This window comes from Epinephelus fuscoguttatus, linkage group LG17 (genome assembly GCF_011397635.1).
Source record: "Epinephelus fuscoguttatus linkage group LG17, E.fuscoguttatus.final_Chr_v1".
Lineage (NCBI taxonomy): Eukaryota > Metazoa > Chordata > Actinopteri > Perciformes > Serranidae > Epinephelus > Epinephelus fuscoguttatus.
This window is the reverse complement of record NC_064768.1, coordinates 27,984,795-28,011,513: the sequence shown is the minus strand read 5'-3', so window position 1 is coordinate 28,011,513 and position 26,719 is coordinate 27,984,795. Positions and strand designations below refer to the sequence as shown.

General features: G+C 41.4%; 2 protein-coding genes and 1 long non-coding RNA gene across 4 annotated transcripts in view; 1 reads left to right on the top strand and 2 right to left on the bottom strand.

The window, feature by feature from the left end:
• Positions 1-10,886, bottom strand: part of kcnh8 (potassium voltage-gated channel, subfamily H (eag-related), member 8) — an 82,159-nt gene extending 71,273 nt beyond the window's left edge. The window contains exon 1 of the mRNA XM_049601476.1: positions 10,787-10,886. The gene's annotated coding sequence lies outside the window, so the exon portion shown is untranslated. The remainder of the gene's footprint in view (positions 1-10,786) is intronic.
• satb1a (SATB homeobox 1a) lies at positions 5,745-23,905 on the top strand. 2 transcript variants are annotated; one of them, XM_049601477.1, is made up of 11 exons: positions 5,745-6,187; positions 6,807-7,036; positions 7,133-7,309; positions 7,395-7,521; positions 9,509-9,632; positions 10,754-10,865; positions 12,630-13,168; positions 14,895-15,092; positions 16,582-16,737; positions 19,116-19,319; positions 20,817-23,905. In XM_049601477.1, the coding sequence occupies exons 2-11, from the start codon at positions 6,820-6,822 to the stop codon at positions 21,681-21,683; spliced, it is 2,721 nt and encodes a 906-aa protein (XP_049457434.1). In that variant the 5' UTR covers positions 5,745-6,187; positions 6,807-6,819; the 3' UTR covers positions 21,684-23,905. The 2 variants fall into 2 exon arrangements, with proteins under 2 accessions (XP_049457434.1, XP_049457435.1); XM_049601478.1 differs by lacking the exon at positions 5,745-6,187 and adding an exon at positions 6,282-6,393.
• On the bottom strand, positions 21,401-26,701 carry LOC125904223 (uncharacterized). The gene is made up of 3 exons (XR_007451407.1): positions 26,599-26,701; positions 26,264-26,377; positions 21,401-21,513 (listed from the first exon to the last, which is right to left on the bottom strand). It is a non-coding gene; the product is annotated as an uncharacterized LOC125904223 (long non-coding RNA).
• Positions 26,702-26,719: the final 18 nt, after the last annotated feature.

Below are 26,719 nucleotides of genomic sequence, written 5' to 3'. Positions count from 1 at the left end.
AAAAATGTCACATGACACTGCGTGCTCTCTTCTAACCCAGTGCTTCCACCTTCTATCTTTTGTCCTTTATTCTGTCCTCTCATCCTTATCTCAGACAAAAGCTCAAGACATTTATTTTCTTTGTCCCCACAAAACAAAACCCATCAATTTTTCAATCTACTCGGTAAGGAGGGCACGTCTCACATCTGATCCTGAGCTCACAATCTCATCTGAAATCCGGAGGTCCCTGCATTCAATCGTGAACCTCTTTTGTCAAAGACTTTGTGATTTGTATACACACATCTAAACCACTCTAACCTGAGGCTAAGTTTTTCACAGCCAATATCTGATATCTGCGCTGGTACATTAAGAGGCCGGGGAGCCTGTACACACCCAAGATCAGGGGAAACCTGAGGAGATACAGCTGCCTTCAAGCCTAGTTCTGGCACACTGTCAGATACAATTATTGTATGGATATGTAATATGTCTGTAGAAAGAGGTTTCTGGGTTAGGGTGTTTCAGATAAGAGGCATGACAAGGACAGTGGTGAAAAACCAGAGCATCAATGTAAAAATACTTATTTGGAAGTTAAAGTCCTGCTTTACTATCAGAGTTAAAATGCACTTAAAGCAATACCTCACCCAAAAACTGACCGATTATATACTGATTAGTCATTCTGTGTTACCTTGAATAGAAAATGTATGAAGAAAACACAGAAAACATATTGGTTATTGATTGATTGGGGACCACGTTTAACAATAGCAAAACCATATAAAAACATCTGTTTACAAACTCTCACACAGCTGGTGCAGTATAATCAAGTGCAATGTATCCACGCGTATGCTCAGTACTTCCAAAACACATGCATTTTCGCTAAAACCTTATGATTTAAGACTGAACTGAAAGTGAAACTTACCTACATTCTCAAAGCCAGACTCTAACACCAAGGTTTTTTTTCAAGAAAACACACGTGTTTGGGAAGTACTGAGCGTAAGACTGGATAATAAGACTTTGATTATACTGCACGAGTTGTGTGAGAGTCTGTTAATGGATGTTTAGATATAGTTTTCCCTATGTTAGTCCCCTTTCATTCAATAAATCAATATGTTCGCTGTTTTCCGTGGAGGCATGCAAGAAACACAAAATATTCCTTTAAAGTAGGCTATCAGAATGAAGAGAAACAAGACCTGTGACTGGTACTGTGTATTATTAAATATGACATTATTAGATTATTAAAAACTGATGCATCAAAGCAAGGTAGAGTTACACTGTAGTAGCTGATTGAAATGGAGCTACTTTGATTACTTATTATACAGCACAGTTAGTGTAATCCAATGGTTCCAGGTCACAAGATAAATTGGAGGTGGTGTGAGATGACAGAACAACTTTGTATTCATTTTGAACTTTAAATATTAAATGTGCTGATATTATATTATATTGCTGAACCTCTCTGCCCCAACTCCAGCTCCCGACCTCTTAGATTCTCAGAACAATGTCTTTAAATGTCCCGCGACTGAAGCTGGTGGGTAAAGGAGATTGTGCCTTTGTAGTAGCTGCTCCAAAACTTTGGAATAGCCTTCCACTCTCAATCAAATGCTCCCCCTCCACTGACACTTTTAAGACAAATCTTAAAATGTTCACATTTCAATGACCTGTGGTCTTAATATTTTAGTATTTTATAATCTTTTTACCGTATGTAACTGTTCTTACCGGTGTTATTCTGTTTTATATTTGTGTATATTTTATATTGCTATATATTTGTGTGTCAGTCTTTTATTTTGTACAATAAACTTGAGTTTAAGTTTAGGAAATTAAATAGACATCTGCATAGACGTCTGACAACTATTGATTAAAAAATATAAGATGTTATTTCAAAGTCATAAAAAGGTCGTCAAGAAGTCACAGTATAGTATGCTCAAAAAAAAGTAACCAAAAACTAATAAAATAACTAATAAAATATGTCATAAAAAAGTCAGAGTGTGTGCGCTTTTTGTGTGCGGCCCTCAATCTTATATTGACTCCTTAAAATGGCACTCACTCATCAAAACTTTGAGAATCCCTGATAAGATTTTGGTTTCAAAATTATTTAAAATGGTCCGTTTAGCTGTTCATTTTCGAATAATTTTTTGGTGCATGCATGTGTTAAGGCAGCTTGTGTGTGTTGGTCTGCACAAACATTCATTTGTGAGTGTCTGCATGTGTTTTCTATCACATTGTGTGTACTAGATCATGAGCGTTTGTGTGCATCTGCAAACATACTTCAGAACACGAGTATGCATGAGCAAAGGAAACAGAGATGTGCAATACTGAGTGTTGGCAATCCATTTCCCCTTTAACGCGCCAACATGATGCCTCCACCCATCTAATGGCAGCAGGCTCACTAACCATATCATGAGTTTATAATAACCACATCACATCCATGGCGAATGAGGTGGAATGAAAATCTAACCTAATTTGGAGAGATACACGACTGTGTGAGTAGTAGGGTGTCCCCTGAGATGAGGCTCCGATTGAGGGAGCCGTGTGCTGCACTGGTAGCATGCTCTGTGAGCGTGTAATGGTCTTAATTATCATTTAGCATGCCAGCCTCATTGACGACGTATCAAGCCAGTGATAAAATAGTGGAGCAGAGGGTGACAGAGAGAGAGATATATGAACATATCAACACTTAAAGGCACAGGCACACACAAAACAGCAGTGAATATCCCTTAAAACACACACACTCAAAACAGTAAAGTTAAACAGCAGCATACCCAGAGGTGCAGTTGGAGTGATACACATGCACACACACACATTTCCACCCAGCTGAGTGACATCTCTCTCTCTGAATTAGTCACGATGAATGATGTGTAACCAGCCATGACTCGTTCTGGCTGGGGAGATAGCTAATTCACTTTGTTTAATTAGTCAAAAGTAGTAGAGCATGCTCTCTCTCCCCAAACATACACTCTGATCGCACGACATCCACCCATCTACGTGCCCCATTCTCTCTGCAGAAAAGACCGATCTGTGACCACACCGGTGTAACATTTCATGGGGCAAGTCTTTGAATCTTATCTGCCACTGAGAAGGATCTCTAACTCTTCCTCTCTCTTTCTCTCTCTCACAATCATACAACACGCACACACACCTGCCACCTTTTGCTTTGTGATACCTTCACCGAGATTACAAAACACCATTTAGGGATCACAGCTCCAGAGGTTCATCTCATCCCCAGAGGTCTGTGTGAAAGGGGCTCTGGTGATACTTGGCTGAAAGTTTCTGCAGACAAGACACAAGACAAGCTGTGTTCTCTGCTAATAGATTCAGCCGTACCAAAGCTTTGAGGTAAAGTGCTGAATTCTTTGACTTTTGCATGCTTTTGGTGAAACTACTTTGAGATATTTTACAGTGTGATTTCAGTAAGTTCCATTATTTGAGTCAAATGACTGAAATCAATTTCAGAATTATTTCTCACTTTATCTTTCTGTCTAAAGTACTTATATGTGAAGAAATACCCCGCTGTGTAATTCTAGTATAGTATAGTATAGTAAAGTATAATGGGGTATAGTAAGGTAACTATAATGTGTATATATATATATATATATTGTATAATTTACTATACTTTACTGGTAGTACAGTACTATATACATAACAGATATAGCCTATTGTAGGCTACTGTAGTGCAATAGTATAGTAAAGTATAGAATAGTATAGATGTATATGTACTATACTCAGAACATAACATGCTATACTCATAGTATTATAGGCCCTATGGTCATTTATAGCCTACTATACTATAGTATAGCGGTATATATATGGGAGTATTACATATAGCCTAGGGCAACTATGTTGCTGTGTAGGACAATATAAGCTACTAAAATATTCTACTATACTATACTATAGTACACTAAATTACACTACACCACACTACGCTACACCCCACACTACTCTATACCATACGACACCACACTACACAACACTATACTTTATTGAACTACACTACACTACACTACACTACCCTGTGTAAATATAGTATCCAATTGTATTGTATTGTAAATGCACAATATATTGTAGTGGTACAGCACCCCTTACTATAGGATATACTGTCCTGTACTGTACTATACTATACTATACTATACTATACTATACTATACTATAATATAATACACTATACTACGATACAATACGATACGATACAATACTATACTATAATATACTATGCTATGCTATGCATAGAATCATAGGTCCATATTTCTTAAAGAATAGTATAGTATTACATTGTATTGTATTGTACATGCACAATATATTGTAGTGGCACAGCAGCCCTTACTACAGGATAGTGGTTCCCAACTGATGGGTCGCAGTCCAAAAGTGGGTTGCCTGTCCATCCTGAATGGACCACAGCTGACTGGCAAATGTGTCAAGTTTGTAAAAACAAAAAACAAATAAAAACAACCTTTATTTTGTAGCACAGTGAATTTACAGCACAGACCTTTTAAATTGAAGGGCTGTTTCCTTCTGCAGAGTGAGTGAATAATGACAGCTACCTAAAACAGACAGCAGACTAGCTTGATCACATGGCCAAACACAAGTATGATGCAGAAAACATTAAACTGTGTGGATCCTGAACTAATAATTGCAGAGAAATCTGGACCCAGTTGGGAACCACTGCTATAAGATATACTATCATACACAATACTAAACTCTACTACACTGTGTTATACTGCACAATACTATACTAGTATACGCCTATATAGGCTAGTACTGCCAGCATAGTATAGTATAGTATAGTATAGTATAGTATAGTATAGTAGAATAATGTAGTAGCTTATATTGTCCTACTCAACAACATAATTGCCCTATATATGTAATACTCCATAGCATGTTATGTTCTGAGTATAGTGCATCTATATTGTAACATACTATAAATCTACTGTATACTATACCATACTACATATACTATATCATAAGTTTATACTGTACAGAATATTTTAGAAGCGTATCTCAGCAACTTTATAGCTCCATGCTATACTGTGCTATAAGATATGATACGATATGATACTGTACTGTACTATACTGCACTATACTATTCTAGAATTACACAGCAGGGTATTTCTTCACATATAAGTACTTTAGACAGAAAGATAAAGTGAGAAATAATTCTGAAATTGATTTCAGAATTTGACTCTAATAATTTAACTTATTGAAATCACACTGTAAAATATCTCAAAGTAGTGTCACCATATAGTAGGCTATAGTACACTATTGTAGTATAGTATACAGTATAGTATTTAATAAGCTACTGCAAAATACTATAGTATTGTAGGCTACTATAACATATCCAACATATTATATTACTGTAACTGGATATAGGTATAGAGTATATTCTTGGTTGCATGGAGTTAAGACTGTAATTATCTGCATATAAATCATAATCTTGTGACAATGAAACATCAGCGTTCAAAAGTTAATATCAGTCAGCCAGTTTCTCCTTGTCCTGCTCCACTTTGTTACCATGGAGAGCTCCAATACCCTAAAGACAATAATAAGTGCGTGCACAGCATGCGGCAGAAAATAATAAATAGATTTATGCGCAATTGTCACATTTAATACATTTACGGAGCGCGCTAGTGAATTCATTATTACACCATATGCTAATGCAGCTGGGTCCGCGTATTTATGAGTCTGTGTGTGTGGGTGTGTGTGAGTCTCTCTCTCTCTCTCTCCCCCCTCTGCCTCTCTGTCTCTCTTCTCGCGTGCGCAGAGGGCTTTGAAGTGCAACCAACAACTGCTGTCCCGGAGTCAGTGCTGGAGCCTAATATATGATAGGGGATGCACTCCAGGAGCTCCCAGCCGTGTATTGTTCTCTCTGGAGCCTGATCCACAGTAGCAGAATGTCCCGGTGCTCTGGATGGGAGGTCGCTCTCAACTTGCGCTAAGGCCAATATATCGTTACACCAGAAAGCGAAGCGCGGTCGGAGAACAAGGAGGGATAGGTAGATAGAGGCAAAACTACTTGGACAGTAAACACGAGACAATGCCGATGATAAAGAGACGGTTAATGTGAAGGAGAGGACGCATACCGACAGCCAAGAGAAACGGGTCTGCTCCTCAACTGGAGATCAATGGAAGCGAGGATAACATATGGATACGGCCGATGTCTACGGGATCGCGCTGTTGATGTGTGATGGCAGGTCGGACATGCACGTTGTGCCGACTGAAACAGGTTGGTTTCGCCTCGATCAAACTTCAGCAGAATCAGACGTGGGACGATTAGCGCGCATTTAGGTGCCGAAGATGAACTGAATCACTGTCGCTTACAGCGGCGCGCCTGGAGATGACAGCAGGTTCATTATGGGAAACCGCGCTCTATCATTCACTGGACTTTTACTGGATTTAGAGGGTTATACTAATCGCTGCATCTGGGTGAAGGTCATCCACTATTACTGATCCGGATATCCTTCAGATCTCAGTGTGTGTGTGTGTACGTGTGTGTCACAATTATGCTTTCTAGTTTCTTGTTAGACAGAGAAGTGTAAAAGACGCTCACCAGGTTTCCAGATTCTTGCTGTATTTAAGTAGGCTGTTATTTATTTACTGTCTAGACATTATGGACGCATGTAGCCTATTCTACCCTGATGAAAACATTTAAAAGAAGACACTATGTCATTGCAAAAGTTACTGTAAAATCTATGTAATACTCTCTAGGAACAAAATATGAGGTTACTATAAACTCACTGCATGCAGATCACCACCACAGACATACTACCAAGATATCATGAGTGTTTTTTATTAGGATACCTCACGCACTGTTTGATTTTTAAGTGTCTGTGTCTCTGTATCAGTGTGAGACCACAGATGGACGCCCTGTGTAATGGAGCCAAGAAACCTGAGGGCAGTGATCCCGTTGTAGACCCCCGACCGCCTCCTGCCAAGCTGGCTCGACTGGAACAAAACGGAGCGGGACCCTCGGCCCAGGAGAGGAGCTGTCAGGGGAGTCCTGTGGCTAAAAACCCCTGCCTGGCCCAGAAACCCACCGCAGTGAGGCCACAGAGCAAGAGCTGGCACAGCAGAGGTACACTGACTTGAGCATGATAGTACAGACTGGGTCTTTTGTACAGTTACTAGGAATCAGCCGATGTGTCTAAAAACTGTCTGTCCATCACCTCAGGGAGCCTGCTGCCGGTGTTCTGTGTTGTGGAGCACAAGGAAACCCCCCAGGAGGGAGAGAGGAGAGAAGAACATGCCGAGTTTGTGTTGGTCAAGAGAGATCTGCTGTTTAATCAGCTCATAGAGATGGCACTGTTGACACTGGGCTACTCACACAGCTCTGCCGCACAGGCCAAAGGTATATTACTCAGACTTTCACAGACAAGCAAGGACATGAGTCTGTTGTTTTCTCATGATTTTCCCTTTCGTGTGTCTGCGTTCAGGTCTGATCCAGGTGGGCAGGTGGAACCCAGTGCCTCTGTCCTGTGTGACAGACGCTCCTGATGCCACCGTGGCTGATATGCTGCAGGATGTTCACCACGTTATCACCCTTAAAATACAGCTGCACAGGTAGGAAGCTGACCTCACATCTATAAATATGTCTACAGTAACAGTCAGCTTCTATTCCTCATCTCGTCTGTGTGGAGTCTACAGGCTCTAAAATATCCACTGTGAATATGATCCTGAGTGTGAAGCAGGTGGAGGATTTCTCAGCCTGTCACACAGTGCATGACTCCAGCCACCCACAGTCTCTAATTTGTATTAAGAAAATAAAATAACCAAAGGGCACGCACCAAATCAGACGCAGCAGGAAATGATGAAACTCTTATTTTTTATCTTATCTGAATGCCTTTAGATTCACGAGTGATTTTAGTTGCTTGCTGCAATAAATATTGATGAGCATTTTAATGGTGTAAGAAATAAAAAGTTATTTCCTTGTGTAACATTTCTAAAAAAACAATGTCCCATTTTCTTACAGTGGCCCTTTAGTTGGGCTACATATTGGGGCAGATCCACCATGAGAGTCAGGACAGCGCAGCATAATTAATATCACAAAATACAACTAGAAGAGCACTCGGAGAGCGCACACCGCCACTCAGGCCAAATGTCCTATATCACAGTGTAATAAAAGTGAAATAAAATGAATAAAAATATCCACCAAGTGAAATCAGATCCACTCCAAAATGTAATGGGATCTTCCTTGGCCCATGCTACACACTTCTACCAAGTTTCATGGAAATTGGGCAGTAGTAGAACAAACAAATTGAACCATAAACCTTTGCACAGGAGAAAAGAAAGAAAAAAGACAGGTGTTACTAATGACATCAACAATGGCTAACGATTGAAGCAGCTAAGTGGAATTCAGATGTCATTAATTTCATCATTTACACCTGAGACTGTGCTTTTCCTAATGTGACATGCCAGTGTGTCTTCTGTAAAAAAGGCCTGTTGGTTCACAAAGGAAATGGCATCATGTATGTTTTCCCTGTGCTTATGTAAGTTTGTTTGCTGAATTAATTTATTAAGCGCTTTCAGTTTATCGCCCCACGGCCCAGCCTTTGATCCCATGCTTGAAAGTGTGTGTTTTAGACTAGAAACTTGTTTGGGGTCTTCCCGCACATCAGCCAGTGCATGCTGGGAGAGGCTCTGTATAAGCAAGTAAAGACATCTTGGGGATGACTTATTTTTAAAGTGGCACTCCACTGAGTTTACACATGAAGTTGAGTTTACTTATCACAAGAAGTACGACTCAGCCTGTAAAAACAGTTGTACGCCTTCTGCGGCTGTGAAGGAAGCTATCTTCAGTCTGAGAAAATGACCCTAATGATGTCATCAAGGTCTGATGAATGATGCCATTAAGTGACATTATGGGATTTGTGGAATCCAGCGTCTCTTGGGGGTTTAGATCATAGTGGGTACTACAAGTCAGGTTGTCGATTGTGTTCCCCAACTGTATGGAAGTGCAAAGCACTGGATGAACCTGCAAGCACTTTATTTGCTCCCGCCCCCCATTTAAAACAGATTTCTACCTAACCTGGATCGCTTCAGGCCAATCAGAACTGTTTACCTAATATGGGGCAAGTCTGATACAACGGCGAGCATAAACCTAACTTAGTAAAGAGCAGTGCCGTTTAGGCATTTCAGAAAACAACCAAGATGGCTGCAGCTGATGTGGAACTTTCTGGTGAAGTACTATTTTCAAATTGTGATGGCAAAAACAGCAACACTTGTTCACGAACATGGTGATGCTCAACTCTGTATAGTGTACTCTGTTTATATTTAAACGTTATGCTTCATTGCTCTGGTTGGTTGTAGATCTATCCAGTTGGCATTCTGATTTACAGTCATTGACAACATCCCTTGGAAACTGAAAATGAAATGACAGGTTCCAGACTAACAGTTGTGAATTGGTCTGGAGATGCCAGGCTACTAAATCACAGGACTACCCTTTAAACTGTAATATATGTATATGTATATATATATATATATATATATATATATATATATATCTCAAAACGCTGGAGTTCAAGTGTTTTTTAATTTGCTCTTTGTCCAGCTGTCCCAAACTGGAGGACTTGCCACCTGAGCAGTGGAGTCACTCCACGGTGAGAAACGCTCTGAAGGAGCTCCTCAAGGACATGAACCAGAGCTCCCTGGCCAAGGAGTGCCCCCTGTCCCAGGTACAGAAGACACTGACTAGACTGAAGTTCAATGTGTGCATGTACTGCCTTTGCCCTTCCATAGCCTGCAAATGTGTGTGTGTGTGTTTTTGCCTACTTTGACGCATGAGGCAGAGTAAGCGTGTGGTCCAATAGTCAGACAGGAAGTCCAGATGCAGAGGTAGATAAGGTATGGGCGCAGAGCGCGCGAGAGAAACAGATAAAGAGAGATGGCTATCTCTTAAAAAGCCTTCCTGCCAGGGCTGCTGCCTATCTTGATTCTTTCCACTGCCAACCTGTCTGCATGTCACTCTCTCTGTCTGTCTGTGTGTCGGCCTCACCCACCGTCTTACTCTCACTCACTCTATTTCCCCATCATTCTTCCTCGTTGGTATTTAGCTTTTTCTTCCCGCACTCTTGACTGATTCAGCAATAACATTCAAATCTGGTTTTAAGATCTTGATCGTTTAATCAGGCAAATACAGACACAACTGCAGAAATAATTTTACATTAATCATGCAGTATTTGGGGAAGGCCTTTTTTATAAATATTCATAATTATCAACTTAGTCTATCTGTTATTTTGCCTGAGGGTGCGTAGGACATCTACAGTTTGATAAAGAGAAATTGCCTACTATCTCTCTCTCCTTCAGATTCCTTCCTTCTCTGCACATCTGATACTCAATCCTCCCTCCCCCATCTCTCTCCCTCTCTCCTATCACTCCTTTTACCCCCTCTCTTGTTTGCAAGGAGCAGATTAAAATAAATATGAGAAGATGAAAGGTGTAATCAGATGTAAAGATTGCACATGACGGTCTTTGGGGAAAAACTGTGTGTGTGTGTGTGTTTGTGGGTGTTAGTGAGTGAGAGAGTGAGACAGAGAGGCATAGTCTCTGATGACCTCTAGTGTTTTGTCTTATTGCATGCACACACACATGCATGCTCTACATACACGCCCGTGCAGAGCTCACACACTGACACACTCATCTGTCTTTATTATCCTATTTACCTGGGGGTCTTTTTAATAACACAGATCTGAGTTCATTAATATCAGATGTGTGAACAGCTGAGACACCCAGGCCGCCCATAGCAGGAGCTCGGAAAATGTAATGAATTTCTATTGTCTTTTCCCCTCTGTTTCAGAGTATGATATCATCTATTGTAAATAGCACTTACTATGCAAATGTCTCAGCTGCCAAGTGTCACGAGTTTGGTCGATGGTACAAGCACTTCAAGAAGACCAAATGCTTCAAGGGTGAGAGGATTTCAATCAAGCCTGCAAACAATAAGTGTGTCTCATAAGTATTACAGCATGTCCCAAATCCATACTCGCTCTATACAGTATATGCCACATATTAATATACTGTTTCAGCACTTAGACTAACCATTTCACATTAACAGGAAATTACACATACGACGTCAGACGTCATGATGTTTCTGGAGGTATCTCACTACCACCCACAATTCATTTAAAAATTTCCAGCTGTGAAAAGCCTCTCTGTTTAATTTGTGCATTGCATTGTGGGAAAATAGTGTTCATCTGCAGCACACTCAAAAATCAACTGTATTTAATATGCATGCTGTCTGGTTTGAGAGTACTTCATTTTCCAGTGTGAACACACGGCATACTTAAAACCTGCTTGGAATTAGTGTCTAGTATGTATTTGGGACACATTGGGCCTCGTGCTGCGTCATTCTATTAGATTTCATTTATATTTTCTCTAAATTCAGCTCCAGATGCACCAAACGTCCTTAACCACCCAAATCTGCTATGACCCAGGTGTGCTCAATGATGAATCCCACTTGATCATAACTAACCCATTAACATAGCTAACACCCCTAAACACTATGTAACGGCAGGTGTTGTGCTGTGTGCAAACACTCTGGCACAAGCCCAAGAATTGGAGATATGCCGCCAAAAAAGTCTGTAAGAAGACAAAGAGCTTCTGCAATACTGGTAAAATAAACTTAAACAAGGTAAATGTGATTTTTCAGACTGTTCAGAGTCTTAAGAACTCAGCTGTGGCAAAACATTTGTAATGCTGTAAATGCAGTGTCGGCAGCAGCTGTAGAGGAAACACTCATTTCCTTTACTTAAGTCAAACTAGTAATATCACACTGTAAAAATATTCTGTTACTAGTAAAAGCCCTGGACTGACAGTGTTATGATTGCATGTAAGTAAAATCCGGAAATGTATTGTAATTATTAAAAATAAAAGTACTCAATGTAGAAAAAAATAAATTAATTTAATAAATCAAAATAATTTAATAAATCAAAGGAAAAGCAGCAAGTCCTAATATATGAGGAAAATAGTTGCCAGTTAATTTTCTAATGAATCGATGCATCGTTTCAGCTCACTTGTATATGTTCATATGCTTTGTTGGTAAAAATCTTTATTTACAAAGCAACCAGTTACTAAAGTTATCAAATAATTGTAGCTGAGCGAAAGGTACAGTATTTCCCTCTGACGTGTAGTGGAGAAGTGAAGTGCATGAGATTAAAATACTCACGTAAAGTAAAAGTGTGTAAATTTGTGTGTCAAGTACAGTACTTTGTTACGTTCCAGCACTGGTCAGCAGAGGGACACACAGTAACTGAAATTAAAGTAACTGGGATCAATTGACCAAGTATGCTAGTATTTCTTTATCCCACAGATTTGATTTGAATGATTTTGTATATTATATTAAGTTATAAGGCGTTTTTATGTTTCTCAAATTTAAAACTTGTGTTTCCTTGCATTGGACAAACAATATGTGGGCTGTGAAAATTTTCTCTTGTGAGGTAATGTGCTCTTGACCACTCTTAAAATTTCCTCCTAGCTAAGAAAGGAGCAAAAAATAAGAGAACATTGGTGAATGCCAGAAATCAATTTGTCCTGACAAAATAAGAACAAATAGTGGATATAAACAGAAATAAGAGAACATTTGTTCAGATATTGCTTCCTGCATGAGACCCATTGTTAATATTCAGTGTGTCAATAATTACAAATCTGTCTTTGCTTTCTTCTTCCTACCCCAGAGATTGACAGCTTCTCTGACCCGTCCACACATATCACCCTCACCCAGCAGCCAATCAAAAGTAGCCCGCCTGATCAAAGCTCCACCCTTTTCTTCTCTCATGGAGAAGTAGCCAACATATGTGGCCGTCCCCCGCTCGGCCTGCGCCCTCCCGGGTTGGTAACCCAGCCTCTCAGCTCTCAAATGGTCAACCAGCAGCTGGTGATGGCCCAGTTCCTCAACCAGCAATACGCTGTTAGCCGCATGCTAGCAGGCCAGGGTCTCTCACCATCCCCGCAGCAGTATCTCAACCACCCGCCTGTAGGGAGACCTCCTTCTGCCAAGGTCTTCTCGAAAGCTGCTGATTCCCAAGGCCCGCAGCAGGGACAGTGTGGCCCAGGGGGAGGCCCTGTGGCCGGGCCGCAAACACAGACATCGGCTGGGTCTTTTGTGGGGCCAACAGACGTGCCAAATGACATCTACCACTGTGTGAGGGAGGAACTAAAGAGAGCAGGCATCTCCCAAGCCATCTTTGCGCGGGTGGCCTTTAATAGGACGCAGGTACGGAGAGACTGGCTGTGATGTGCATGAAAGGTGTTGAAATTCATGAGAGGTTGCTACTGTTTGCTGGTGATTATCTTTTGGAAGAGTTCTCTAGTGTTGTGGTTGTAGGTAAGTGTGTTTTGTGTGTATGTGTGTTTGATGGTTGGCACACTGGCATGGCCTTTGCCGCAGTGCCCCCCTCCCCCCCATGCACGTGTGTATGTGTGTGTATTTGTGTGTGTGTTTGTGCCAACCCTCTGCAGCACAAAGCTGGTGCCAGCACTGAAGCAGCTGCTGGGCCAACTAATCACAACCCCTTGGAGAGAAGCTGTCTCCCTCTCTACCTCTTCTTCTGTTTTACTGTCCCTCGACCTTTCACTCCAGCAGCACCTTCTATCTGTTTAATCTCCACCTCTGATTGTCAATCCATCTTTTTTTTTAATCTTCCCCTTTTTTGCTTCCACTGGTCGTCCTCATTTCCTATCCAAATCTCCATCTGCCATCGCCTCTAACACTAAAATGCCACGTTATCCGTGTCTATCATCTTACATTCACCACCACACCCACAGAAATGGGGCTCAGAGGACAGGCTAAGCCCATTGTTATTATTATTATTACCATCATTATCATTTTCATCACAATAAGCAGAGCGAGTTATTATCCACCCCCATGTTTCCCCATTGCCAAGTCCAAGGTGCTTCGGTGCCAGCCATACAAGTCGGGCATGGTGCCAAGATGCCATATAGAAGTGAGGGGAGCATTTGTCACTTGGCGATTCATGTAAAAGCCTTCATCTATTTGGAAGGAGGGGTTTGCTGGGTGGATCCAAAGATGATCCATGATTTGAATAAGAAGGCTATTTCCTCTCTTTCCATTCTACAGCCAGCGTGAAATCTGATTTCCTTTCAGGACGGAAGCCCTACAATCTGCATGTGATGTTTGAAGGCTTTCCTGCATACACAGATACACCCAGAATAATGCTAGCTCTACAGGCGAGTAGCACGCTTAGCACAGGCTGAGAACTGGCTCCGTATCATCTATAGCTGTGCAACACTAAACCGCAGGAACTTGATAAGGTGCCTCATTGAATGAGATCCAGAGATGGATATGAGGAGCTTTTCAAAATTCCTTCAGGCGTATAAGAAACTTTATATTAGCCATTTTAATGTAAAAATCAAGTGAAACTATTTCTTTTAGGATATTTTATATGAATGCACAGATGATTTGATGCTCAAAGGCTTAACTACACCCTTAAAGGGGCAGCTCAACCCAAAATCAAAAATACATATTTCTCCTCTTACCTGTAGTGCAACTTATCAGTCTAGATTGTTATGGTGTGAGTTGCAAGTTTTGGATTTATCGGCCGCCTGCCTTCTCTTTAATATAACGTAACAAGATGTGCTGGCAGTAGATGCATGCTTCCTTCTGCGCGGTGATACAGTTGCCGGGTGTAGTTCAGTAGAAAGAAAATAGCTCCTATGAAACTGCTCACAACAAGGTCTGTGGATTATCTTGACTAACCGGGTCATGATTTCTGAAAAGAGACATTGCATTTTTTTGTGCCATCTAGTTGCATTATAGTGGAGAGAAGGCAGACATCTCTACGGACAACAGACACTCCCCAGAATAGTGATCTGAAGCAAATCTGCACAATACGTCTGAATGAATCTGACATTACATGCATGTTTCATTTGCTTATACAAATCAATGAGTATCAATTTGTGTTTATGTCTGACTTCACCAGGGCCTGCTGTCGGAGATTCTGCGGAAGGAGGAGGACCCTAAACACGCCTCTCAGTCTCTGCTGGTCAACCTGCGGGCCATGTACAGCTTCCTGCAGCTGCCCGAGGCCGAGAGGGAGCGCATCTACCTGGAGGAGAAAGACAGAAGCCTGACTGGTTTCACCCCAAGCTGCAATAACACGCCACCAAGATCCACACAGGTCAGTCAGCAGAGAGATGAAATCAAAAATCAGTGTCACAAAGCTGCTGTGAAATGTTTTGACTGATGTGTTTCTACCCATGAAACAGCACTGATATATGGGATACGTCGAGTGATATGAAAGACAATATTTCACATATATCAGAGGGACGCGTGAATGTGCTGAAGTTGTAAAAGCGTACTGACCTCTGACCTTTTCTCTGAAAGCACAATAAGGGAGATGTGTGTGGTTTTAAGTGAACTGTCTTAACAACTACAGATAGATTGCCAAGGCATTTGGTATGGACGCCCCTCAGTATGTTTCATTGTATAGTAGGTGATCCCTAAGTTGTTTATGCTACCATTAAGTCGAGCTGTACTTTCGTTTTTGACCAAATACCCCCCAAAATAATGACATCACCACTAGTCTCAACTTTGTCCTTAGTGCTAATTAACCAATATAATCATGCTAACAGGCTAAACTAAGGTGGTGAACATGGTATAAACATCCCAACTAATTATAAGCATGTTAGCATTGTCATTGTCGCCGTGTCCAAGTACAGCTTCACAGAGCAGCTAGCATGGCTGCAGACCTTCTTGTTTTAGCAAATCGAAATAGTAAAGTATGAAGGGATTGCCTGCTAACAGATGCCTAAAAAGAAATATTACATGGATTGTTTTCTTTACTGCTATCCATTTTTCAATACAGCAGTGCAGGAGAGATGATATAAGCATCAGACTGACCTCACCACTCTCCTCTCTGGTCATGTTTTAATGAGTCCTTCCTCATAGTTTCTTTTTCATCACTTCATCTCTACTGATTTTTTCCCACCTAATCTGGTATGGGCAGCTCCCTGAGCACTACACCCCGCTGAGGGAGTCACCAGCCACATGTTTCCTCTAATATACATGAAAGTTACCAGCTGCTTCTCCTCCCAGGGAGGGGCTTCACTTCAAGGGTGTATCGTGTACATTGGTTCATGCAGTGGGTGTGAGAAAATACCGACAGACTTGAGTATCAAAATATTAGTTTTTGTGATACTGTGCTGATTCTCAAAAGCATTTTCTTCTTTCTTTCTTTTTTTACTAATATAGGCAAATATTAATCACTTTGCTTGGATTGCACAAAAAGTAGTGCTCTAGTGTTGGATTTTAAAGGGACTGTGATAAAATACAAATGCAAATATGTAGTTTTTTATGCATATGGTGGTGTGTTCTTTTTAACAGTTTTACTAAAATAAGATTAAAAAAAGCAATATATCGCCTTGCTTTGCAATATATTCAATTGTATCCCCTGTATCGTGATATGTACTGTCCCACTTGTTGTATAGGAACCCCTAGGGCTGCATAATAACAGCAGCTTCCCATTTCCAAGTACTATAAAGTGTCTGGACGAGCCGGAATAGTCTTCGCTCTGTGCTGGGTTCATCTCAATTCACTGCAAATGCCCATTACTTTGATGCTCACTGTGGCTTGCTTGTCTTTCTATCCTCTTGTTTGCCTCCTTTTAGGCACGACTGTCCCCAGTTACAGGAGACAGAGGGCTGAGGACGGACAGTTGTGTTCTCAACGTCAGCGCCTCTATCTACGAGGAGATACAGCACGAGATGAAGAGAGCCAAGGTGTCGCAGGCTCTGTTTGCAAAGGTGGCCGCCTCCAAGAGTCAGGTATTCGACTTGCTCGCTGGTCTGATGAAGCTGTCCAATCTTAAACACACACACATATTGCACCCAATTGCGTCTATTGCCCAATTGTTCAAATTTAGCCTTCAAGATGGATCTCTCTTCTCAGTTAAAGCAGGGATGACTAGTGTGTGTGTGTGTGTGTGTGGAGGAAACCCAGATAATCAACCCAGCAGCTGTACTCTGCAGAGGACTATCATCGGTGCATCAGACTGCTATTGTGTCCTAAATTATCACTCTAATTGTCGCCCTACAAAAACACGGGCACACACATATGCACACTGCTTATTTGTGCACACAGACATACTGTAAAAGCACATGCATGCACACGCAATCCCACAAACACGGGCACACACAAATGCACTAATACACACACACACACACACACACACCGGCATGATTTGAGTGTTTATTGTTCTCATTTTTATGGCGGCTCCATAAGCTTGTTATTGCCTTTTGTTTTGAGGATAATTTCCCTTCATGGAATGGGGGGATTTCAGCTGTCTCGTTTTCTCTTCCTCTCGCACTCTTCCACTTTTTTTCTTCCATTCTCTTTCTTCCATTCTCCTGTTTTATTTTCTTTCTTTCTTTCTTTCTTTCTTTCTTTCTTTCTTTCTTTCTTTCTTTCTTTCTTTCCTACTTTCTCTCTCTCTCCCTTCTCTCTACTCATCATGAAGATGTTTGGAGGTCAGTCAGCGGTCATGCCAGTACAGACAGGTGGTCCAAAACCCCTGAGGTTCTTTTCCTATCTCTTCGCTGGCCTCCCTTTCAACTTCACTTTCTCTATGTTCTCTTTACCTCTCTCTTTCTCCCTCTCTCTTCCTCTCTCACGCTCCCTCTCTCTCTGTATCACCCGGCTGTTTGGCAGGCAGAACCATGCTGGATCTCTCTGTTCTATCTGCACTGTGCATCTGGATGGTATTGTGTGCTAGACTTGGGCTACAGCCAGGTGTATGCGCATGTGTGTGTGTGGCTGCGTGCTGGTGTGTTTGTGTGAGTCTGTGTGTGTGTGTGTGAGGATCAGCCTGCCTGCAAACGTAATCATGCTCCAGTTCATGAATCTGAAACTAGCTTGGCTTTACGTTCCTCAATCTGCCACTCACAAGTTTGCTCCCTCGTGATACAGAAACGAAATTCTAGTTAATAAGAAAATCTCTCTATCATCTTTCGGCTTTGCTTTACAACGAGAAACTATTTTTGAATCAATTATTGTGACTTTATAGTTTATAGACTGAGGGAAGGCTGTTTGTTTCTGAATTCAAACCTCAACATGGCAGTTATTACCACTTATATCTTCCTAAATTCTAATGAATCACAAAAGGAATGGAAGAGTGGGTGTGTGGGGGTGACATGAATCAATACTCATCATATAAATTTACATGATGTTGCCATGACAATTTTTGATGTCCCACTGCATGTTAGCCTTACACCAGAGCCTTATCACCATACAGTGTATATCAAATTATTCTATTTTAAACAATGCTGCATAAATATGCTTAAGGAGTAATATAAATTTCCTTTTTTCCTTTTTACTTAGTGCCCAAGAATCTTATAAATGCCTTTTTTTCTCTTAAAAGCATGGGTGTATTACCAAACAGACCTACCAGGCCCAGCCCCAGGGGCCCAAGGGCTCAGGGGGCCCCTATGCCAGAGCCTCTGCATGAAGTCGCTGTCATTAACTTTCATCATGTCAGTAACTCCTAAAAACACAACTGGAGGAATAGCCTTAACAGTCACTATGAAGATGTCCAGAGGAAGAAACCATCACGACACATTTTGAGGGAGTGTTTTTATCCCCTCAGTTTATCTACAGGACTTTAGATGCATTGAGTACTCTAAGCAATTTGGGCCCTTCAATTCTGTGAGGAACAACAGCAGCATGTTGTACCTGTCTTAAAAGGGTGGGTCATTTACGCAATTGTGCAGCGCTACCAATTATGGTTACCTGTTCTATCTACGGATACCTTATATGTCCTCATATCTGCTTACAACTACATTATAGCAGGGCTGTAACTAACGATTATTTTCACCGTCTATTATTTTTTTGATTAACCGATTAGTTGTTTGGTCTGTAAAATGTCAGAAAATGTTGAAAAATGTTCAGCGTTTAAATGTTTTGTCCACAACCCCAAAGATATTCAGTTCACTGTCACAGAGGAGTAATAAACCAGAAAATATTCACATCTAAGAAGCTAGAGTCAGTTAAGTTTGATTTTTTATTTCCTAAAAATGTTTCAAACCAATTAACTGATTATTAGTTGGTGATTAATTTAATAGTTGACAGCTAATCAGTTAATTGATTAATTGTTGCAGCTTTACATAACAGTGTGCTACAAGACTTACAGTGTTACCTTTCCTTGCAGGGCTGGCTGTGTGAGCTGCTGCGTTGGAAGGAGGATCCCAACCCAGAGAACCGGACCCTGTGGGAGAATCTGTGCATGATCCGCCGCTTCCTCAGCCTGTCCCAGACTGAGCGAGATGCCATCTACGAACAGGAAAGCTGCAACACGACGGCACAGCAGCACTGCGCTGACAGGCTGACACTGCTCGGCAATGACAATACACTGGTGAGACTGCAAAAACAAGATAAACGCGACATCGTTACATGCAGACTGCTGTTCTAAACACTCTGTCTCTGGTAGATCTGGCTTGTCAGCTACAGAAACAGCAGCTTGGTATAAATGAAAAAACATGAGCAGTAGGCTAGCAGATAAATTATTCTAACCTTTCAATCATTTTTTTTTTAGAGGAGCTGTTGTCCTTATCACTGGGGGCTTAAGGTGACCTGACTTTCTTTTTCATAAAGCGCTTTAAACACAGATTTAAGAGAAATCATTTATAAAAAGTTTAATATAATTTTTTACCAGAAATTTGAAAGAGAATACATCATTTTTTACAGTAGATCTCTAGGGTTTGTGATAGAAAAGCAGCACAGTAACAGCAGCTAAATGCCAAAAATGTCAAAAAAAGAGATGATTACCACGTTCAGCAGCGATCAGTGAGACTGATTAGATATTTTTCGTTCCCTTCTACAGCTTGTGCATCTATAGATGGCTTGATTATGGCACAGTTACTGTCAAAAATGGTTGTGCATCCATCTGTTTGTGCAGTATGTCGCATGCAGATTTCATATGTACTGATCAGTTCTGTGGACAGGAACCCTGGTGATGATGGTTGCATTGCAGACCATCGTATTACTCGTACAGTTTTAAATAGACCAATTCAATCATGCTGACTTCACTTCACACCATCTATAGAGAGGGGAATCGGGATCATATGAACTGTCTGATCCATTGGAAGTATACTTATCAATGCCTTTTATCAATGCCGGCATGCTTTTCTCACAGTTGTGCACTGCAACACAATGACGCCATGCTTCTATGTTGCTTGAAACTTACAACAAGAAGAAGTCATGGCAGAGAGAAAGAACCAGTTCAAAGCGTGGCGTCATTCGATGAAGATAGATGACAACAGTGCTGCTTGTAATGTCTGTAATATGATCATTTCAGTGAAGGATGGAAACACTAGCAATATGCTGAAACATACGCAACATGAGCTTTCAAAGAACGCCATGTATCTGACACTTTACGCCCGAGTGCCACTTCTTCCCAACTGTGCAGGATGTCCATCGCCAAGGATAAATATCCTATGTTATAAAAACATCAGCAGGAAGGCTTGGCAGATTTTTTCCTTTGACTAAGAAAACATAAATGAAAATGAATGCTGTGCAAATATTACCTAACTTCAGACAGACTGTTCCTGTGTTTCAGACTTTGCGATAATAAAACAGTTGTGTTGATAATGAAAATCTGTGTAGACTTATTTTTTTCCCCACACAGAAAACTGATCAGGAATCAATGAGGGAATCAGTTAAGATTTTGACTGTTAAGCAGAATCAATAATGGCATTTGTATCAGTAAAATCTTATCATTTCCCTTCCCTAATCATCTACCATTAAAATTAAACACAATGATATTCACATTAACACAATGGAAATTAGAAAATATTAAATCCAAATAACCAAGCAATGCTTTTTACTTTACTTTCTCTTTTTCTCTCATCAGTACCAACGCAACTCTCCTCTGCCACAGCAACACCATCTTCAACCCCATCAACCCCTGCAGCCCGAGGCAGGACCTCACCTGTCTCCACGGCAACCGTGTGCTGCATCACCGGCCGAGTCCGAGGCTGGGGGCAACTGGGGGCATGTGAGAGTGTGTGTGCAGGGCCGAGGCAGTAGCAATGGTGAGAGAGGGGACAGTAAGGACTGGGTTGAGGGGGGGCGGGGAGAGAGGAGCACTTTGGGAGGTGACTGGGGTTGCACTGGCAGGTTGAGGGAGAATAGTACAGAAAGCAAGGAGCAGGTGAGGGATGGAAATGTGGGTGAGGAAGGGATTAATGAGATCATTGGAGATGGCAAAGAGGAGAAGGAAAAGCTCATGATGAAGTGGCCAGGCGTGAAGGATGAGGATCCAGGCAGGGCTGGGGTTTGTCCAGAGGCAGATAATGAGGTCCAAGGTGAGGGGTTAAGAGTGTCCCACGAAGCACTGGGAATCTTGCAGAGCTTCATTCAGGACGTGGGCCTCAACCCAGACGAGGAGGCCATCCACACCCTGTCGGCTCAGCTGGGCCTGCCCAAGCACACCATCCGAAGATTCTTCAACAGCCAGGACCACGACCGGCATCAACACGAGAGCCAGAGCCCAAAACAGAGTCGAGACGACCAGCACGGCCACACAAACCTCTCCCTGAAAGACATAACTGCAGAGGCACAAGAGGAGGAAGGTGATGGAAGGACTGAAACTGAGCAAAAGGAGGTGGAGGAGGAGAAGCAAACAGGGAGAAGTGAAGCGAGCGAGATCACTGTTTTGAAAGAATCGGATGTTGGCACTCAAACTATTAACGCTATGAAAGAGGAGCAGGAGAGCTAAATCGAACCCAAATCCATATGAGCACTGACTCACAGCGTTTGGGTACTGGAGCGTAATAAATGTGTGTGTCCAGAAATGCTGTGGAAAGACTAAACGCTGACTTATTGTACATGTTGATACCACAGCTTAAAAGGATGCTGGTGTTCATACCCTGACAGTACACCTAAGCTTAGAGAGCCCTCCTGAGAGTTGAGCATCCTTACTGCACTTGAGACAGAGAGTAACTGTGACTATTAAGCGCGGATAACACATTGTGTCTGTGTCGATATATGTGTCTGGGTGAATGGGACCCAATACAAAGAGCCTCAGATTACATATCACTGTTAAAAAATGAGTTGTGAGAAATGTCCATGCCAGAAATGCCTTGTAGAAAGTGGCACTGCCAATCTGTTTTTTTTAATGATATGTATCTTCATTGGTTTTGTTTTTCTATGGGTTTTTTTTAATAGTGCTTTGTGTTTTGGTTCAGATTTCATAACTCAATCTCACTCCTAACTAGTCAAATACAGACGCTTGGTCAATAGCCCTGTCAAACTATGACACTAGTCCGTTTCGGATGTTCATGTCACGTGCATAGTGTCTTTTCAAAAAATACTTACAGGTAATGTACAGTTTCTGCTTGTTAAATGCATGCAGTCTCTTTTTAAAATAAACTTCGACTACACTTGCACTTCGTTTTTAGGTTAACCTCCTTAGCTTTAGGCAACAAAAGCATGTGGTTAAGTTAAAGAAAAATCCTGGTTTGGCTTAAAATAAGTGTGTTTGTTACGAACATAATGTCACGTCACATGACATACCTCACTAGCATAGTAGGCTACACATAACCGCACACTACTTTGTTATAAAAATAACTCAACTGACTCTTAGTTTCACACGGGTAACAAACAGCGGACTCCCAGGTGAAAGCTTGAAGTTTCTTTGACCGCCCTTTGCCAACTTTCTTACTCTTTGCTTGGAGCATTAAAAAGCTGCCACTAGGTGCTTCTGACATCGTTCCGCTGCTAAAGGCTGCCTCCGTGTGTCGGTATCTGACTCTGAGGGCTGCTGACGAAGGGTCACCATTTGACGAATTGGGAGTGAGACCGGGTTACACTGCTATATCTTACATTGCTCTTGTTCAGGTTTGTCACAATGTAATAAATATCAAGTGTCCTCATTCTGTCTTAAAAGAATTTGTAAATGATATATAGCATTAAGAATAACCCTTTCATAAATGACAGGGCATCCTTTGCATTTTTTTTTTTACAGCAGTATGTAATAAATCAACACATGAATCAATGGATAAGTTACCAAACTGATCAACGTGTGGGCATTTAAGATGCCTCTCCTGCAAATGAGTCAATTTTTTTTTTCCAGTTTCTTAACTTTTACAGTTTTGTTGAGATCTCCTGAACACATCATAGTTTACATTCAGTGTTTCTATTGATGCATGAATCTGTAAATCTCTCTCCCAAAATAGCTGTGTTATTTTGGTGTGAGTGTTATGTTTACACATCTTGTGGTTGTCATATTGTACTGATTTACATACTGTAGCAGAGCACAAAATGTGCACAATGTTTAATGTTGATGAAAGGGAGATTGTGGGCTAGAAATATAAGGCTGAAGCCATGTAGCGTGTACATGAAATGTTGAAATGTTGAAATTAAATGATAGCGCTGTCATTTGTAAAAACAAAAAAAAAAGAGTCATTCATAATTGTACTATATGTTCATTATCTGTTGTAAGCATCTGATCTTAAAGCTGGATTTTTCTTTTTAATTTTATAAACAATCTGAGGGAGAGTAATAAAAATGTGTGTTTTATGAGAGTCCAGAAGCCTGGATGATAAAACTTTTTTTACCCAAACAGCAACACATGATGTTTCTCACCAGGAAACCCAGATCATAAACATCATGTGAGAGAATCTGTGGAACCACACAGACGTAGCGGGGAAGGCATCATGATTCTGACACAAATAAAGATGGTTGTTTTCCTCCTAAGCAGCAGATATATCAGCAGATGACAGTTTGGACTTTGTCAATATTTATTTGGGATGTGTTTGCAATGTATAGAATAGAATTTGAGGACAGTGTGTGAGATTTATCGTGCCAGAAACAAGTAAATAAGAGATGAAGCTCATTTATCAGACTGCTATTTTTAGACGCACAGAGGCCTGCTGTGAAAGACCCATTAAAGATTAAATCAACGGTTCTGATGTCCACTGTCTGTGCTGGTGTTAGAGACGTGGTGATTTCCTCTTATATGACTGTGTCTTTGTTGGTGAATTGCTGTCATTGTTTCCAGCCGTCAGATAGCGTTCTACTGTGCTGATCACCAGGGCTCTCTGTACCAGTGGAACTGTGTCTCTGTACAATCACATGGCCCTTCAGTGCTGTTTCAGTCTCTTTTTTTATTCCTCTTTTATTTTATCCATCTCAACGGCTATTTCTCTCCATGTTTCTGCCTCCCTCTCTGCCCCTGACTCTCATCTGTCTCTCCTCGGGACTCTTCACGTTGCCGCTCCCCCACTATACTCCGACAGTGCAACATTCAAGCCCCATTTGGTCAGAATAGCTTCATAGAGTAATTCAATAAAGCTATGCTCTTTTTCTGTCGTCTGTTTCCATGACGATACCTAAGTCAGGGCCAACAAGAGGCCATGAAAGCCTCATCATCAGCAATATTAGCTATAATAATGATGATAATGGCGCTCTGGAAATGCCATGCCTGTGATGATGATGATGGTAATGGCTATGATGGTCATTATGACTGCTTTGTGTTAACCCACCACCACACAAACACACACACACACCACACACACACACACACACACACACACCACTACAAATGCACACACTGGACTCGTTAGTGCTATTGAATGTCACCACCTGTATATATTTTCACATGGACTCCTGCCTTTTCTTGTATCATGACCATCCTGCAGCTTTGGTTTGGTTTGTGGGAGGCACTTTGTGATGAAGGCGTCTGATGAAAGCACTCTACAGATAAACTTGACTTGTCTGACCGCAGAAATTTCTGCAATTAAGTCTCCATAAAACTGTCTTAATTAACCCTCATGTAGCCTCTTCAATCTGTTTAATTTCTCCTAGGTGGTATGATGTACAACAACTGTGCGTTCTGTTAACGCAGCTTTCTTTCTTTGATTTTTATTATTCACAGTTACCACCCATATTGTTTTGATACCACACTAAAATTTGTTGCTGTCTATCTATCTACCTATATATACCTATATATATATCGCTCTGCCTCCCTGAAGGACCCTTCAGGGAGGCAGAGCGAATGGGAGCACAACTTTGCAGAGCTGAATTCAGACACCAACAGGCCAGCAGGTGAAGCACAGAAATGTCAACCTACTATTTCCTACATATTAATTTAAGGGGAAGTAGGTCCCTGCCTGAAAGCTTCCCATGTGCCGATACATGTGAAATTAAACTTGCAATCACCTTTGCAATTTTATCTCTGCAGTCTAAAGACGTTGGATATCTTTGAGGTCATTTCATTAGTAGTTTCTAAACCTGTCTACTGGGATTGACATTTGGCTCAGAGGGGACCGTGGAAAGGACAAGTGTAGGGTTATAACAAGGGCTTTAGTTATCCATCCATCCATTTTCGTAGCTGCTCGCAGGGGGGCTGGAGCCTATCCCAGCTGACATTGGGCGAAAGGCAGGGTACACCCTGGACAGGTTACCAGACTATCACAGGGCTGACACATAGAGACAGACAACCATTCACACTCACATTCACACCTACGGCCTCCTACGACTGTGGGAGGAGTACCCGGAGAAAACCAATGCTGAAATGGGGAGAACATGAAAACGCCACACGGAAGGGCTCCCTCCTGGAATCTTGCTGTGAGGCGACAATAACCACCACACCACCGTGTCACCCTGGCTTTAGTTATGAATAAGCATATTAATTACTAAAACTGTGTGTGTTTCAGACCAGGCCAACGCTGACAGTTCAAATTGCCATAACTATACTGAAGCTTTACTGAAAGTAGTGGGCTTTATATTTCATAGATCAGTATAAGGATTAATAAGAACACATTGGGGTTGCCACGCTGTATAAAAAAAATGTCAATGGTTGGCCTTTAAGTAGGGCGGCACGGTGGTGTGGTGGTTAGCACGGTTGTCTCACAGCAAAAAGGTTTCTGGTTTGATCCCAGGAGGGAGCCCCTCTGTGCAGAGTTTGCATGTTCTCCCCATGTCAGCGTGGGTTTTCTCCAGGTACTCCAGCTTCCTCCCAAAGTCCAAAGACATGCAGGTTAACTGGTGACTCTAAATTGTCCGTAGGTGTGAATGTGAGTGTGAATGGTTGTTTGTCTCTATGTGTCAGCCCTGTGATAGTCTGGTGATCTGTCCAGGGTGGACCCTGCCTCTTGCCCTGTGTCAGCTGGGATAGGCTCCAGCCCCCCTGCGGAAAAGATTGGATGGACAGTCTTTAACTAGTAATTTTTTTGACAGATATTCTAACTGCGAAATGAGCAATTTTTGCATTTCATTTTCACTGAAAAATAAAAATAAAAATTAGGATGGTGTGATATTTGATGGGGTCTGTACCAAACAAGAATGTTTCCTTACATCTGGAGTATGAGTTGTAGGCCAGGGCATCTCTATAGTACCACAATGCTTCTTCCATTTTGTCTTTTCTTTGGTTCCTCACGTAAACTCCTCCAATGCTGTTTGACCTCTGACCTAATGGAAGACAAAATTTATTTATTAACGACCAATTAACATAGAGGCTAACTGCAGACTTAGGTTATTCTATGAAATTTCATTAGTGACTGATTAACATTATTAGCAAGTGTCCTGCTGGAGGAGGAGGACACACCTGCCATAGAAAGTTCTCACAACCTGGCAACCCAAAAGTTTTTTATTATTATTCGATTTAAAGCATCAGTGTGTGTTATACTCACCATTTACTACTTGGATATTTAATTTCTGTCCGCGCAAAAGCCACATTTTTGCTGTTTATGATGTTATCTGCAGTTAAGTAAACCAAAGCCTGGAGAGCACGAGCCAGAGCTGCGTGGTCAC

What these genes read in the sequence shown, in the direction of transcription:
- satb1a (XM_049601477.1), top strand. Translation starts at nt 6,820, where the DNA reads ATGGACGCCCTGTGTAATGGAGCCAAGAAACCTGAGGGCAGTGATCCC. An exon ending in AGGAGTGCCCCCTGTCCCAG is followed by an intron (nt 9,633 to 10,753) that starts GTACAGAAGACA and finishes CCTCTGTTTCAG; the next exon opens with AGTATGATATCATCTATTGT. An exon ending in TGGCCTTTAATAGGACGCAG is followed by an intron (nt 13,169 to 14,894) that starts GTACGGAGAGAC and finishes TGACTTCACCAG; the next exon opens with GGCCTGCTGTCGGAGATTCT.